Source organism: Helicoverpa zea, chromosome 12 (genome assembly GCF_022581195.2).
Source record: "Helicoverpa zea isolate HzStark_Cry1AcR chromosome 12, ilHelZeax1.1, whole genome shotgun sequence".
NCBI classification, from domain to species: domain Eukaryota; kingdom Metazoa; phylum Arthropoda; class Insecta; order Lepidoptera; family Noctuidae; genus Helicoverpa; species Helicoverpa zea.
In genome coordinates, this window is record NC_061463.1 from 7,770,319 (window position 1) to 7,783,918 (window position 13,600).

The 13,600-nt window shown below is 36.4% G+C and overlaps 1 protein-coding gene across 2 annotated transcripts; it reads right to left on the reverse strand.

The window, feature by feature from the left end:
• Positions 1 to 27: 27 nt before the first annotated feature.
• On the reverse strand, positions 28 to 9,039 carry LOC124634873 (N-alpha-acetyltransferase 60). Of its 2 annotated transcripts, none has more exons than XR_006984938.1 (6): positions 8,848 to 9,038; positions 8,386 to 8,491; positions 7,444 to 7,675; positions 6,792 to 6,963; positions 2,222 to 2,623; positions 28 to 2,134 (listed from the first exon to the last, which is right to left on the reverse strand). XR_006984938.1 is itself a non-coding variant. In XM_047170537.1 (6 exons), exons 1-6 carry the CDS (start codon positions 8,862 to 8,864, stop codon positions 2,074 to 2,076), a joined length of 801 nt encoding a protein of 266 aa, XP_047026493.1. In that variant the 5' UTR covers positions 8,865 to 9,039; the 3' UTR covers positions 28 to 2,073. The 2 variants fall into 2 exon arrangements, 1 of the variants encoding a protein (XP_047026493.1); XM_047170537.1 differs by having other exon boundaries at positions 2,411 to 2,623; positions 8,848 to 9,039.
• Positions 9,040 to 13,600: the final 4,561 nt, after the last annotated feature.

Here is a 13,600-nt window from a genome sequence, read left to right on the forward strand (position 1 = left end):
GGCAGGTACAGCAATAACAGACAGGCATTGTCAACAATGATATTTATTTGGAAGCTAAAATCTTTTCCTATTTTAGAGTATTAAACATAGAATTATAACGTAAAATTTCCATTTAACATTAGGAACGTGCTATATAGAAAAGGACAATTTAACACACAAATGTCGACCTTAATATTACAATGTTGCAAAACTTTACAAGTCGAGTGATGACAATATCACAAATTACAAAACGTAATACAACTATCATGACTGCTTTTGGAATTTATACAAATAATTTAATAATGGTCCGAATAATAATACTCAATGTTCAAATTAATGATAAACATTAATTTAATTAATACTAACTCAAAAAGAATTAAACATCGATTGTATGAGTGATAACAAAACTAACACATTAAAATACTTTGGTTCAAGTGAGTACATTAATAATTCTACGTACACTGGATTGACTGGATGCAGAAATAAATTGTTCTGAAGTGCCCAAAATATACACGAAACACAGAAAGTGAATTAAACCATTTATCGGCTAGATAGTGTACATTTAATTAAAAGCACTAAGAGAGAAAAGCTCTCTGAGGCTTTGAACATTAATTTATCGTAACAAATGCATGCATCGGAGAGACTGTTCAGTTTTATAGGTGTATTACCTACTAAAAAACTTTACAAACTGAACACAATGTACATATCTTACTTTAATACTTCACAAAACTTCGAAGACGTTTAGGCACGTGAAATAAACAATACAACAGCCTTCTTTTGATAATATTAATTGTAAATTCGTCTTATTCGTAATCTGTACATGCCTATTTAAATACACGTTAAAAAACTATTTACATAAATTACTAATCGAATAATTTACATTTACCTAGAGAAGATTCTACGGTATTGTGTAGTATTAGAGTATTATATTATACACTAAAAGCGTTTACTAATGGACGTACTCACAGAGCTTGAAACAGATATCAGCATTATGTCTCATTTAGAACCATATTAAAATTGGTATTTCCTGCAATCAGCAAAAATAATAATTATTATGTACATTAATCAAACACAGGTCTTTTAATCTCATCAGTTGCGTAAATTGCTGAATTATAGTCAAAGAGCTTTTTCAAAATCTGATGTAACTTTACTATTAATTTTAAAGGAGCTTTAAGGTCATAATAGGCTTGTTACATATACAATACGTATACGTAAGATATTAGATGCATTCGGGTTATTTGGTGTTTCGTAGTTCCACAGTCTTATGATAGGTAGATAGTCTGTTTTGACCCGAAATAGATGGTCCGTCTTGTCTGTGCAGTGATTGGTAGGTATCAGACTAACGCTGACAGCTGTCTCGCCCTCATTGGCCATCTCTCCGCTCACGCGTACATTGCTCATGCAGCCGATACAGGTATTGCTCATAAATAATAGTTTTATTGTTACAACATTATTGTTTATCCGTACATTATGTCTTACATTGAACACACAGGCACCTTACTTTAGTAATCTTGGCAGTATATCATGGCACGTGACACTTTGTTATATTTCTGTAGCAATCGATGCCGTCCCTCTTACTCAAACAAACGCAACTATTTTAAACCAAATTGTATTTTCGTGTACAAAATGATCATCCTTCTTTCGTTTTATATGAAAATACAATGAATTATTAAATTTAAAGCTTTGAGTAATAAAAATATCACAAATAACTTTGTCAGTTTGATATATGAAGCCAAATTGATGGTCCCTCGCGGGAGCAATGTTTGTTTGAGTTTGTTCGTGTTGGTGTTTCCCCTTCTAGTCTAATTACGTAATAATATAAAAATATGTCCACAGCACAGGGTTGGTGTTGTTCTTGTTGTGCTAATATACTACTATCAAATTTGGCTTCACGTCAATGTATAAAAACAATAAACAGTGCTCTCTATAAATTATTCATAACTTAGTGATATTAATAAATTCTCTCGTTCAATCACTGCTTACACACTGCACATCTACGTTTTGTGGAATTTTCTGAAAACGTAGCAAAGTTGTAAACGAAATCCATAAAGTGTTCCGATTCTCATGGTGAGAGAATGTCAGGAATGCGTAGAGTTAGATCGCTTCCCCATCAGAGCGAACCGCGCCCACCCGCGTCGTCGAGCTGGAGAAACGCCTTAGAAACACAATGCAAAATATTTTAACTTAAATACTAAATTTGTAAAAATAATAACAATTCCTTTGACGAAGTGCCAGATTTTACCTGTTACATCTAAGGAAAAACATCGGGTGAGTCACAATATTTGTTCGACGGACTTATTCAATCACAAAAACATGCTTTGCAGAAGAATGACAAAAGTAAAACTAGTTTAAAAACTAGCGAAAATGTTGCGTAATATTAGCAGGTTAGTCGGCACTGTTCGTGTAGCACACACTGGGGTCGCGGCACTACCTGTGCCAGGCGATGGTGAGCGCGGTGCGCAGCTTGCCCCAGAGCCAGGGGTACAGGCCGCCGCCGCGCCACGCCGCGCGCGCCACGTACTTCACGTAGTCGTACAGCCCCCACGGCGCGTGCCCGCCGTTCACGTAGTACACGTACGTGAAGCCGTCTTTACACCGCCCCTTGATCGAGTAGTAGTACGGCAGAAAAGAGTGCAGCCGGAATCTACAAAACACAATAATTATTTATTAAGATCCAATGGGATTTCTTGTCCTACATGTTTTATATCTACAGGTTTTTAAAATAAAAGTGACTTAGCGAAATAGTCAACTGGGTGTCGTTTTGATAGAAGGCAGGACGCTCACTGTGTCTAGGGCATGCAATTTCGGTAAAACAAAAATTACCGGTAAAAATTCGGTATTAAAAATATTTTTACCGGTAAACCGGTAAAACGGTAATTTTTGTAATTTTTAAAAAATATGTTATTATAACAATAAGATTGGGTAGTCTTAAAGCAAAAACTAAATAAATATGCAAAGTATAAGGTGGTAAACGTTTTTTGTGACGTGGGCCGTAACAAAAAAAAACATGTCAGTACCATCCGTACGCGATGTCGCCTACAAAATGCAAGAGAAACGGCTGCGATGGTACAGACATGTAAAATGGAGTGACACCTGAGGACATCGGCAGTGTGTATGTAATACTCAATCTCAATATACCCGGTCAAAGGCGCAAAGGCAGGCAGAAACCGTGGTGGTTGAGTGTCGTAATGAATGTCATGAAAATCTGCGCACTCGAAGAGGAAGATGTCTATTCAGGAGGATAGAGCGAAGTGGAAGAAAGAAGATACGGAAAGCGGACCCCGTCACAAGACGGGATAAACGCTAAGAATTACCGTAAAAAAATATATTTTTCATTGAAGTGAAAGCCCTTTTTTATGATAAATCATCAAATGACAGACTCTTTCTGTCTAAAACCCATGGTTTTTTAGTAGACGTTTTATGGACCAGGGTTGCGGTAACTCTTTCGAACAATCCCGCGGCCCCGGCAGACCTTGGCCCTGCTGGGCCCCACTAGGTTTGCTGACATCTCCCTGAGGAGCCCGTGGAACAACGCGCGCCGCTGACACGGGTCTGTTGTCTATGCAGACGGTGGAACGATGAGCCACCCGAACTCACCGCCCACAGACCGACGCCTACGGTGGCCGGGAGTCGTCTCTCGACCCTTGGCGCCCATGGTGTCTTCCTGGTCCACCACAGCGGCTGGGATGAGAGGTGCTACTCGCAGTCGCTCCGCCGTCTCCTTCTCGAGCATGACTGCTTCGCAGAAGGAGGCGACGGCTTCCCATTCCCTCTAGCTCCGGACCATGGCTTGAACCAGGGAAGGACGCGAAAGGTCGCCGCTGCCTATTGCCTCGACGACAACACGGCGGTACCCTTCCCAGGCAGTGCACACCTGGACTGTGTGCTCCGCCGTGTCCTCAGAGCTGTCCGCATGGTGGTGAAGTAAAAGCCCTTGCTCAGTAAGGTCATAGAGTAGGTAAAATAAGCATTAGCTACATTTGTACCTAGTATGAGCTGACAGCTATCAGGAAAAACAGAATAACCGGATGAATACAATTTGTTTAGATTTTATAAATTAAGATGAGAAAGATTTGTATCTAACCTAGAGATAGTTAACGACACACAAGTTTACTTTCCTAAAAAACAGCAACTTTAACACTTACAATACGTAATGTATGCAACATTATATTCAGGCTACATAACAAAGATTTGACGTTAAATGAACAATTGCTATATTTTTAAATAAAACTACTTTTACGGATTTTATCGCGTTATATTAATATTATTTAATCCCGACGTTTCGGATCCTTTACAGCATCCATGGTCACGGGCAGACTAAGGTGTTGGTCGTCTTGATACATTAGTTACAAACAGCTACCCTACATTTTGTTGATTATTATTGACAATCCGATTCACGCAAAACGAGCTCACTGTTCCATAGGTCGAGCAGTTGTAGGGGATTAAATAATATTAATATAACGCGATAAAATCCGTAAAAGTAGTTTTATTTAAATGTCTAATATTCGCGTAAGTGTGAGAAATCAATATTGCTATATTTTATCAAAAAAAAACGTAAAAACCGGTAAATTACCGGTTTCATATTATTTTTACCGGTAATTTTAAACTCGCAAAAATGGGCGATTTACCGGTAAAAACGAAACCGGTTAACCGGTATTGCATGCCCTAACTGTGTCACGGTCTCGTGGTTTTAAATTTAATTTAGATTTTGATAATTATCTATTTTATACAAAAGTTCTATTACAAAAGGTTGGTGTTTTGTTATGTCCTAAATTTTATTTCAGTTTAGAACCTAATGAATGCTATGCACGCTCAAGTACCTAATCCTTTGCGTGTATAGTAACCATTGTACATCTTTCGCTGAAATAGTATGTATTTTATTTTACATTCACAAATAGTTTTCATGTAACTTTACCTATACCTAATGCAGGTCAAGGAAATCCAATCTAAGATTGCTGATAAGATAGTTTACGTAAATACGTACTTCCATCGTAAATGTTAAAAACTAGATATTATTACAAGTAGGTATGACATATTGGGTATTGTATGATGATAAAAACCTTTCTATTAGTGATAACAGCTAGTCACTACATCAGGACGGATTATGATCGGTATTTTCAATGGGTTCAATAAAGCTATGAGACAGACGACAGACAGAAAGTTAAAAAGAACACTAGAGTCACAAAAAATGGTTTTGGTAAACCTGGCTACACTTGTTGCCATTTTAGAAATAAGTGAAACTTTGTAAAATCGTATTTTATAAATTACTGGAAGGGAAGGAAGCTACCTTCCTCATACTTCTTATATTAGAATCAGAAACTACGATCTTGTAATTAATCGGATATTTATTGCCGGTCAATTAATATGCAATCAAAATTATGCATAAATTAATTCAATAGGATCTTATTTAAATCATCAAGTTAATACTATAATCTTCCGAATCAACGTTATAAGTGCACTGCAATTTTGTTACCGAGAAAACAAGAATATTAGAGCACCTACAGTTAAATGTCCTTTTAGTTACATACTTAGTAGATTTCTAGTTAATAAAAAAGTTACTCAACTAATGATCTGTACTTATATAACAAAACTGAAGAGTTTGTTTGCATCTTTGCTTGAACGCGCTCTAGCCCACTTTTAAACTGTTTATTCGGATATGCGAAGTCGAAAGTAGTTCCCACGAGGCGTGGCGAATCGCTGGCAAAGTCTAGTAGTAAATAATATCAGACTTTGTACTTTGTCTAGCGGTGCCTTGGTCAAATTCCACATAACGTGGAGGATCAAAGGTCATAAGAGTAGAAAGTTTTTAAGCACTATAAGGTAAGTATTATTGATCTTTAATCATAAATATTTTGTGTAATTCAACGCGTTTTAATATTTTATTTACTGAATTATATAATTTATATCGTTACAGCCTTTTTTATCGTCCCACTGCTGGGCACATGCCTCCTCTCACACGCAGAAGGATTGAGCATTTTCATAAATTACATCACATAAGATTAAATATAAGCATACCTATGTTTTCGTCGAATTGATATAATATCAAGTTAGTAGTTAGTGAGATATCTACCGATAATATCGGAATAAGTATATCTTTATTGTAAAATATTTTGATCCATCTGAATACAGGCAGATAAGAGAAAATGAATTCGCGATTCATATAACGTTTAAGTAAACTTTTTGTTCAGATATTTCGCTCAGTACATTCGCACGAAAAATTCGGTACATTCACATAAGTAGTCAAAAATCTTCAAAACAGAAATGAAAGATAAAACGTGAATCATTACAAAAAGGACCTTGTAAAGTATCGTAAAGTCCCACGCCGCTTTGCCGTGACTTTCAACTACTTACTATATCGGTAGTACGTAAGAGGAAAACACCGATTTATCTCTACCGATATCTTATTGATAAAAAATGTATTTTCGAAGAATGAGCGTGACACGCATTTCGTCGATTGGCGCACCTATCATTGAGTACAGATGTCGAACAATGTACCTACTAAAAACGAATGTAATCTACGCATAGCAACATAACAGAGAATTTGTTAAGTGTAGCCCGTACAGCTTTCTTTAAAACAGTTTTAGACCCCTAGAGGTTTGCTTTGAATAACGTTGCCTTTGGAATCAATTGTATTAGGAACCCAAATCCGAAAAAAAAAGTCAAATGGGCGTTCTAATTTAACAGCAGTTTTCCTTAAAATAACGTTTATCTTATTGATGAAAGAAATGGGCTTAAAGAACAATATACACCAGCTGATAATTAAATGTATTATCAAAGAAATAAACCAGCTGATAATTAAAAAACCAACTCACCTTCTGTGTTCATAAAAAAGTATAGCTTCTGTGTTGGTGGTGAGCACGTGCAGGAATATGGCCTTGACGCGGTGCTCATGCGGCGGCTGCGGCACGGGGCCCGCCAGGTGGTTGATGAGCACGTCCAGTAGCATCGTCGCCACGCCCGACCGACGGAATGAACGAGCTACCCCTGCAGACAATACAAGTTACATATTTACTGCAATCCCAATATTCAATCCATCTTGATGTTTTTACTAGACACACATACAAGTAATGACAAATAAGCAAAACAACATAAAAGATCGATGTATTGGGAACGGTCATAAGTTTCAATTACAAAGAGGAAAGATTTACATATGTATTAGTATGTACCTACATTATTGGTTTATTCTGAAAATGATGGCTTTTAAATATTATATCACACATAGAATGCTACAATATCCCCAAGTAATTATTTTAGTAATATTTTATAACTTATTTACACAGTAGACCTAACAAAGCAATGGTCAAGCAGGCAAATATTGAGCTCATCAAATTAGATGTTTGTGAAACAACAACTAATTACGCTCTGTGCTAATGCAATTAGTGTTGTTTACAGTAACTTAATCACTTAAAAATCATTAGCCTTTCTTGTTATGCATTATAAAAAGAGTAAATAAAGTAAACATACCTAAAGACAGTATGTAAGCAACAAGTGTATCCTTTGAGGCGAACCATCTTGACAGTATTCCCCGATCTTCTGCATTCAGTTTCAAGTAAGGCTTTATTTCAGCCACAATAAGGCCTATAATCTCACTTTTGTGCACCGCTGCCAGGGCAAAAAACCTTTCTGAAGAAGTAATGTCCTCATACCATGACTGAGGGTATTCTATAGGAAACCAATCTCTGCATAGAGATCTCACCTGAAATATTGAAAAAATAATACAATGTTTGACAGAGCCTAAAAAAAGTTCAATTATTACATTAAATATAATCTCAGATCTGCAGCATTATCATGAAATCATATAAACATACACCAATGCAATGTTATTTTTGAAAGGTTACAATCCCTAATGTTGCAAAACCCTGTGATTGTTAGTGGCCGTTGAAATATGAATAATGCCATTATTTTATGTGTATTGTTCATAAAATTATTGACAAACTGCAATTTAAATCAATATTGAACTGTGACCTTTTGCCTACTATCATTTAATGAGGAAACCCAAAGTATTGGCTATTCCTGAGATTTTCAACAGAGGCAATAAATTGTATGAAGTTGATTAAATAGTGTATTTATTACACAACTTAATGAGTCATAATTCTTGCTCACCTAATTTATGGAAATGTTTTTCCACCTGTAAAATATTTATTACTCATATGGAATTTTGCAGTGTTTGGATTTATTTTTAGACATGAATTCACAGCCTAACCTGTAGCTTATGAAACCGATTTAACTATCATGAAATTTTATGTATATTTTAACTTAAATTTTACGATAGTTATTATTTTTTTATATGAAGGTTAATAAGTAAGATAAATATCAAATAGGTGCTATGACCTATTATAGGTTGAGTTCATATATTAAAGGGTCATTCATTAGGTCATGTCAGATATAGTGATAATGAGCACTAACCTCCTCTAGGTCATCAGGGCACAAGAAACGCAACTGAATATCTTTTAGAGAGCATTTTGCGTCCTTCGACTTCTCAATTATTACTTGGAAGCCTTCAGAAAGGTACCTGAAATAAAACCATTATTATAGTAAACACTATTACAGAACTGAAATAATTCTAAACTGTATGATGTCATTGTCTTTATGTTATGAGCTTTTGTTGTATTGGGAATTAGCATTGGTAACAAATGATATTTTCTCACACAATTAAAAATCAGCTTAGAGTGCAAATAAACACGCCTAAAGCAACTGTACACAAAGGTTGCATTTGAAACTCAAAACAAATATAGAGTACCTTGCCCGCTCAATTGATCAATTTATCCAATTATAGAGTTCAAGGAAGACAGTGCAGGCACACAAACAAGCGAGAAACACAGTCGATTGAATCCCGACAAATAAATAGGGACACGCAAAAGAACTCACCAGCTGAACCCAGCCATTCGGTAAATCGGCCATTAATACTGTCACTCAATAATCTTTACGAGTAAACATGTTATCACATCCAAAAACTTTCATACTATTGCATTAGTGAGAACTATAAGCGCAAATCCGATAACATTTTCCTTTTGACTATAGTTAAATAAATTCGATTTGTCAAATCCTAATCACCAATTGACAACTATGACATAAACATTATTTGACAGAATAGTGCCTAGTGCATCATTCTGCAAGTTTTTCAATATTGCTTTGATAGTCGATTTTAAAGAGTAGAGTACGTTTAGCTAACGAGTAGATAAAATGAAATAATTTATTAGACAGTAATAATCAATTAACAGCACTGTTGAAATATTAAACTTACTAAACAGTATGCTTCATATGTCGTTATTGCTAAACCCCGGCTTGGAACGTGACATCAGTTGACAACACTGGTTGACAATATATAAAAAAAAATTGTTTTGGCAACTTTTGTGGAAAAGCGGCTAAAGAGGATTACAATCTCGCATTTATGTCTCTGACTGAAAGCCTTGTATCTATGGTCATAAATAAATTAAAAAAAAAACCGGCTACAGAAAAAGGGCCTTTACCTTTTTAAATACCTAGATCAAGAAAGTTTACTGGCCAGCCCTTCCTTGGTTTACCTCTGTCTAAGTTCTCTTTTCTCAAGAATCCACTGTGTTATACACTTATGAACCCGTAGTTTTTTCATTTATGTTTAGGTATTTTGATACATTTTATTTTACAAAGAACGTAATGTGCTACAGGATCTTGTTTTCGTCATAATTCTAAGCAAGGAAGCTAGTCTTAGGTATTTATTTCATATTGAAAATAAATTGAAAATGCAATTATTTTGTAGTTGTTTTTTTTTTATTATTTTTGTTCGGGCCTTAAGGTGTATTTGTTATGGACCAAGTGATAAATTGGGCAGTATACATAATGCCCGGTCATTATGAATAATGCCCAATATGAGAGTGCAATTTGATAATAATTATTCAAACAATCAAATTGACCGGGCACTATACATATTGCACGTGACCTTTTGGGCAAAGTAATACAAACATATTTAATTTCATTTTTTTTGTTGTTATTGACATTTAACTTAAAATAAACTAAATATAACACATCGCATATCAATTGACAGAGCATAGAAGTAAGCATGCAACATGCAGCAAGCATGGCTTCTGTCACGGCTCCGGCGCTGCGGGGCTCCGGCGGTCCCATGCGAGGCCGCCTCGCCCCTCCGTGCCTACGCGGTTTTGAATTGCACTCTAGGGGTAGGGCAGACAAAACTACGTGGAGTCAGTTTTGCAGCGATTCGTTTTCGTCATTAAGTTCAGTTTTTAATACAATGTTTTGAATCCAAATTAAATTCTACCATAAAAAAAACGAGCCTAGAAAAATGAGATCAAGAAAAACGAGGCCGAGTTAGTAAATTAGATGACAATTGTCCAATTAATAATTTTGTGTACTTATAATTTCCCATTAAAATAGAACATATAATTTAAAACAATAATCATAAAATATGTAGCAAGTAACAGGATTTATTTATTAGAACAACTGCCACCAAATATAGCTTTATTATCAAATTGACCAACTATCATGTAGCAATATAATAATGCCCGTGCAATGTGATAAATAATGAAGTTAAGATAGTTATTAATCACTTGGCCCGACAAAGCTAGACATTATTCATAATGCTCGGGCATTATAAATAATGCCCGAATTAATCACATGGTCCATAACATATTCATTTCAACTTGTTAAAAATGTAACTCAATTCTATGCGTTCCTGAGAAATGGGCTTCGTCAAAAGGAAGGAAATCGGAGTGATTCTATAATAATGGTTATTTTATCATTATCATTCTAAAATCCAAAAAATCTCACAATCTCATAAGGCATATGACTTGATACTATAACATTGATAGGTAGAGGAAGTGAAGCATATTTGGAATACCAGTTTGTTTTTTGAAAATAAATTGAAGGAGAAACGGGATAGCTCAATAAAAAATACATTAAATTATTGTCAAAATATTAAACTTTAATAATGAGAACAATCAAATATAAAAAATACCAGATATATTATCAAAATGCCTATCAAACTAAAAATACTCCAAAAACGTGATTTGACTTAGGGTGCAGATAATTTGGAATATAGTATTCCAAATTATATTCATTTTTTTTTCTTTGAAAATTGCTAACACTTTTTCTTAGAAACTAATAGAATTCTAAATGTTTTATAGTCATTGGCTCTTTACAAAAAAAGAAACTTTTACAAAAAAATAAAACCGACTCCCAAAAAACTGAAAAGCAAAAAAAAACACGGTATTCCAAATTAACAACACGCCAACTTAACTTAAAGTTGCATGTCAAATTTTTAATTCTAGAAATATTCACAAAATCATAGTAATATCTTAAACTAACAAGGTCACTCCGCAATTAAAATAATTACAATAAAGATTTAGAGTATTACAGCAAATGATTACCACTGATTGCATTCTTACCGAAAAAGTTTTCAAATCAGGCTTCTCGTTCGCTGGGGGCTGGTAGCCGAAATGTCAAGATAGCGTCCTGTTTTTAATGCTGTATGGCTTTGTGTATCGTTTGACGTTATGTTTACGGCATAAAAACTCAGATGGCGTTTATATATATTTAGATATCGAAGTATTCCAAGTTACCTGCAGTATTCCAAATATGCTGCAGTTCCTCTACTGTACTGTTCTACTGAAGATGTATTAGGAGGGCCTATTTATAAATCTTAGCTGATTACCTCCCCCTTTTTTTTTTTTTTCCGACGTTAAAAATCATCAAATGTCTAAATGTCTAAATCAACCCACAGCGGGAGGGGTCTCGGTTAGCAGCGGTGAGGGAGTGTCAGACTCTTACTGACTAAAAACCGTCGTGTTCCGTCATAGGCCTTTTATGTACCAGGGCCGCGGTATCTCTTTCGAACAACCCGCAGCCCCGGCAGGCGGCGGACCCAGCCCTCAGAAAAGGTTGTGAGCGCATTCTTCAGATACCTATGGCTGAAAATTCACATATCGACATTCAAATTTAGGTACATAGAGCTATGTAAGGAGTACATAAGGATGTACATACAGGGCTAGTATACAAGTGAGTACCTAAATAGGGGTACGGAGTTGGTACATAGGGAAGTTCTTAAGTACATAGGTACGTAATGGAGTATACGAGGTAAGTATTACATAAGGAAGTTTAATGGGAGAGTATAATTAAGGGAGTTGAGAAGTATAAGGGTGCGTCCACATCTGGCGAATGTGCCGCGAATGTGCAGCTCGCGAGCCGTTTGCGACCTGCCCGCGAGCTGCGCGCGTGCATTTTTGTTCGTGCGCCGCTTCTGCGCCGCTTCTGCGTCAGGTCGCAAACGGCTCGCGAGCTGCGCATTCGCGGCACATTCGCCAGATGTGGACGCACCCTTTGGTGGAAGTACATAAAAATAAATAATAAGAAGTAGGTATGACGTCACAGGTAAATTGTGGCCACTGGGAAAAATCAACAGAATGCGAGTATGCAGATACGTCACAAAGAAATCCATACACGAGGATCATCTAGTGTAAATAATTGAACGGACTGATTCCATATGTGTTAGTATCAGCGGGTACTTATTGTAGTGAAGGATTTGATTCCTCGATGCTCACCAGACGCCGCGGTATCGCCTTACACTGAGCGTGCCACAGATGGACTATGTTCACACGAAATGTCGCTCGATCACTCCACTTGAGTTGCACTGTTTAGTTTTATACTTACTTGCATTGCGAGAATACTGCTTTCCAACTTAAGATGTGCTTCTATCTATGTATTAGGTCTTGAGAATGTTCAGTTAAATAATTATAAGACCGCAGTTTCGTAGGCTTCATTTTTATCATTTAACAAACTTGCCTAAATGTCTGCCCTTATCCCCAGTCCGTTATTAGTTCTGGTTGAGTAGTAATATTTAACAAAATTTTTAGGTCAGTTCCACTTTTTGCCAGTCCCTAAGATCATTGTTTTATATTAATGAAGTATTTATCCGTCGAATAAGAGCAAAACACATGAGATTAAAGCGTAAAATTGAGCATGCTGTTCTCCGCCTCTGTAATTAATATCTTATGTGTTGGCGCACAAAAACTGTGTTAGTCAAAGTATAGGATATCGCTCGTCCGTCAGTCGGTGCATGTGTAGCGAGTGTGTAACGCGAGCCGCCGCCGGCGCACGCGCCTCGCGCTTCATTTGCACTCAATCTTAATATTGCAGCCACGATGCACCATTACTAATTCATAACAACCTTTTTGTACAATGTTTTTATTTCTCTGGAAGTTTGAAATCTCGGAATTGTAACATTAGTCATGCGATGATAAATTAACAATGTTAATCGATTAGGGCGCGTTGACATGTTGCTACAATGAAATAATTAAGTACTTATTGAATAAGTACCCATACCGTATGTCTCGCAATCCTATATAGTAACATTATCCTGAGACAAAGCAAACGGATGCAAGCTCATCGATGATTCGTACCGAGCTTATCGGTGGTCGGTAACATCTTAGACTCCGCCTGCGATAAATCAGCCTTATATCTCATAAATTCTCTTAAAGTATCATAATTACATAATTTGCCGATATGTTTATTGGCCTCATTAGTGGCGGTCGCGAAAAATGTGAGAGTGATAAGATAGGGGTGAGAACAAGAGAGGCGTTGTGCGTCCGCGCCGGGGCGGGCGAGCGCCGGAAGCGGCGGCGGCCAG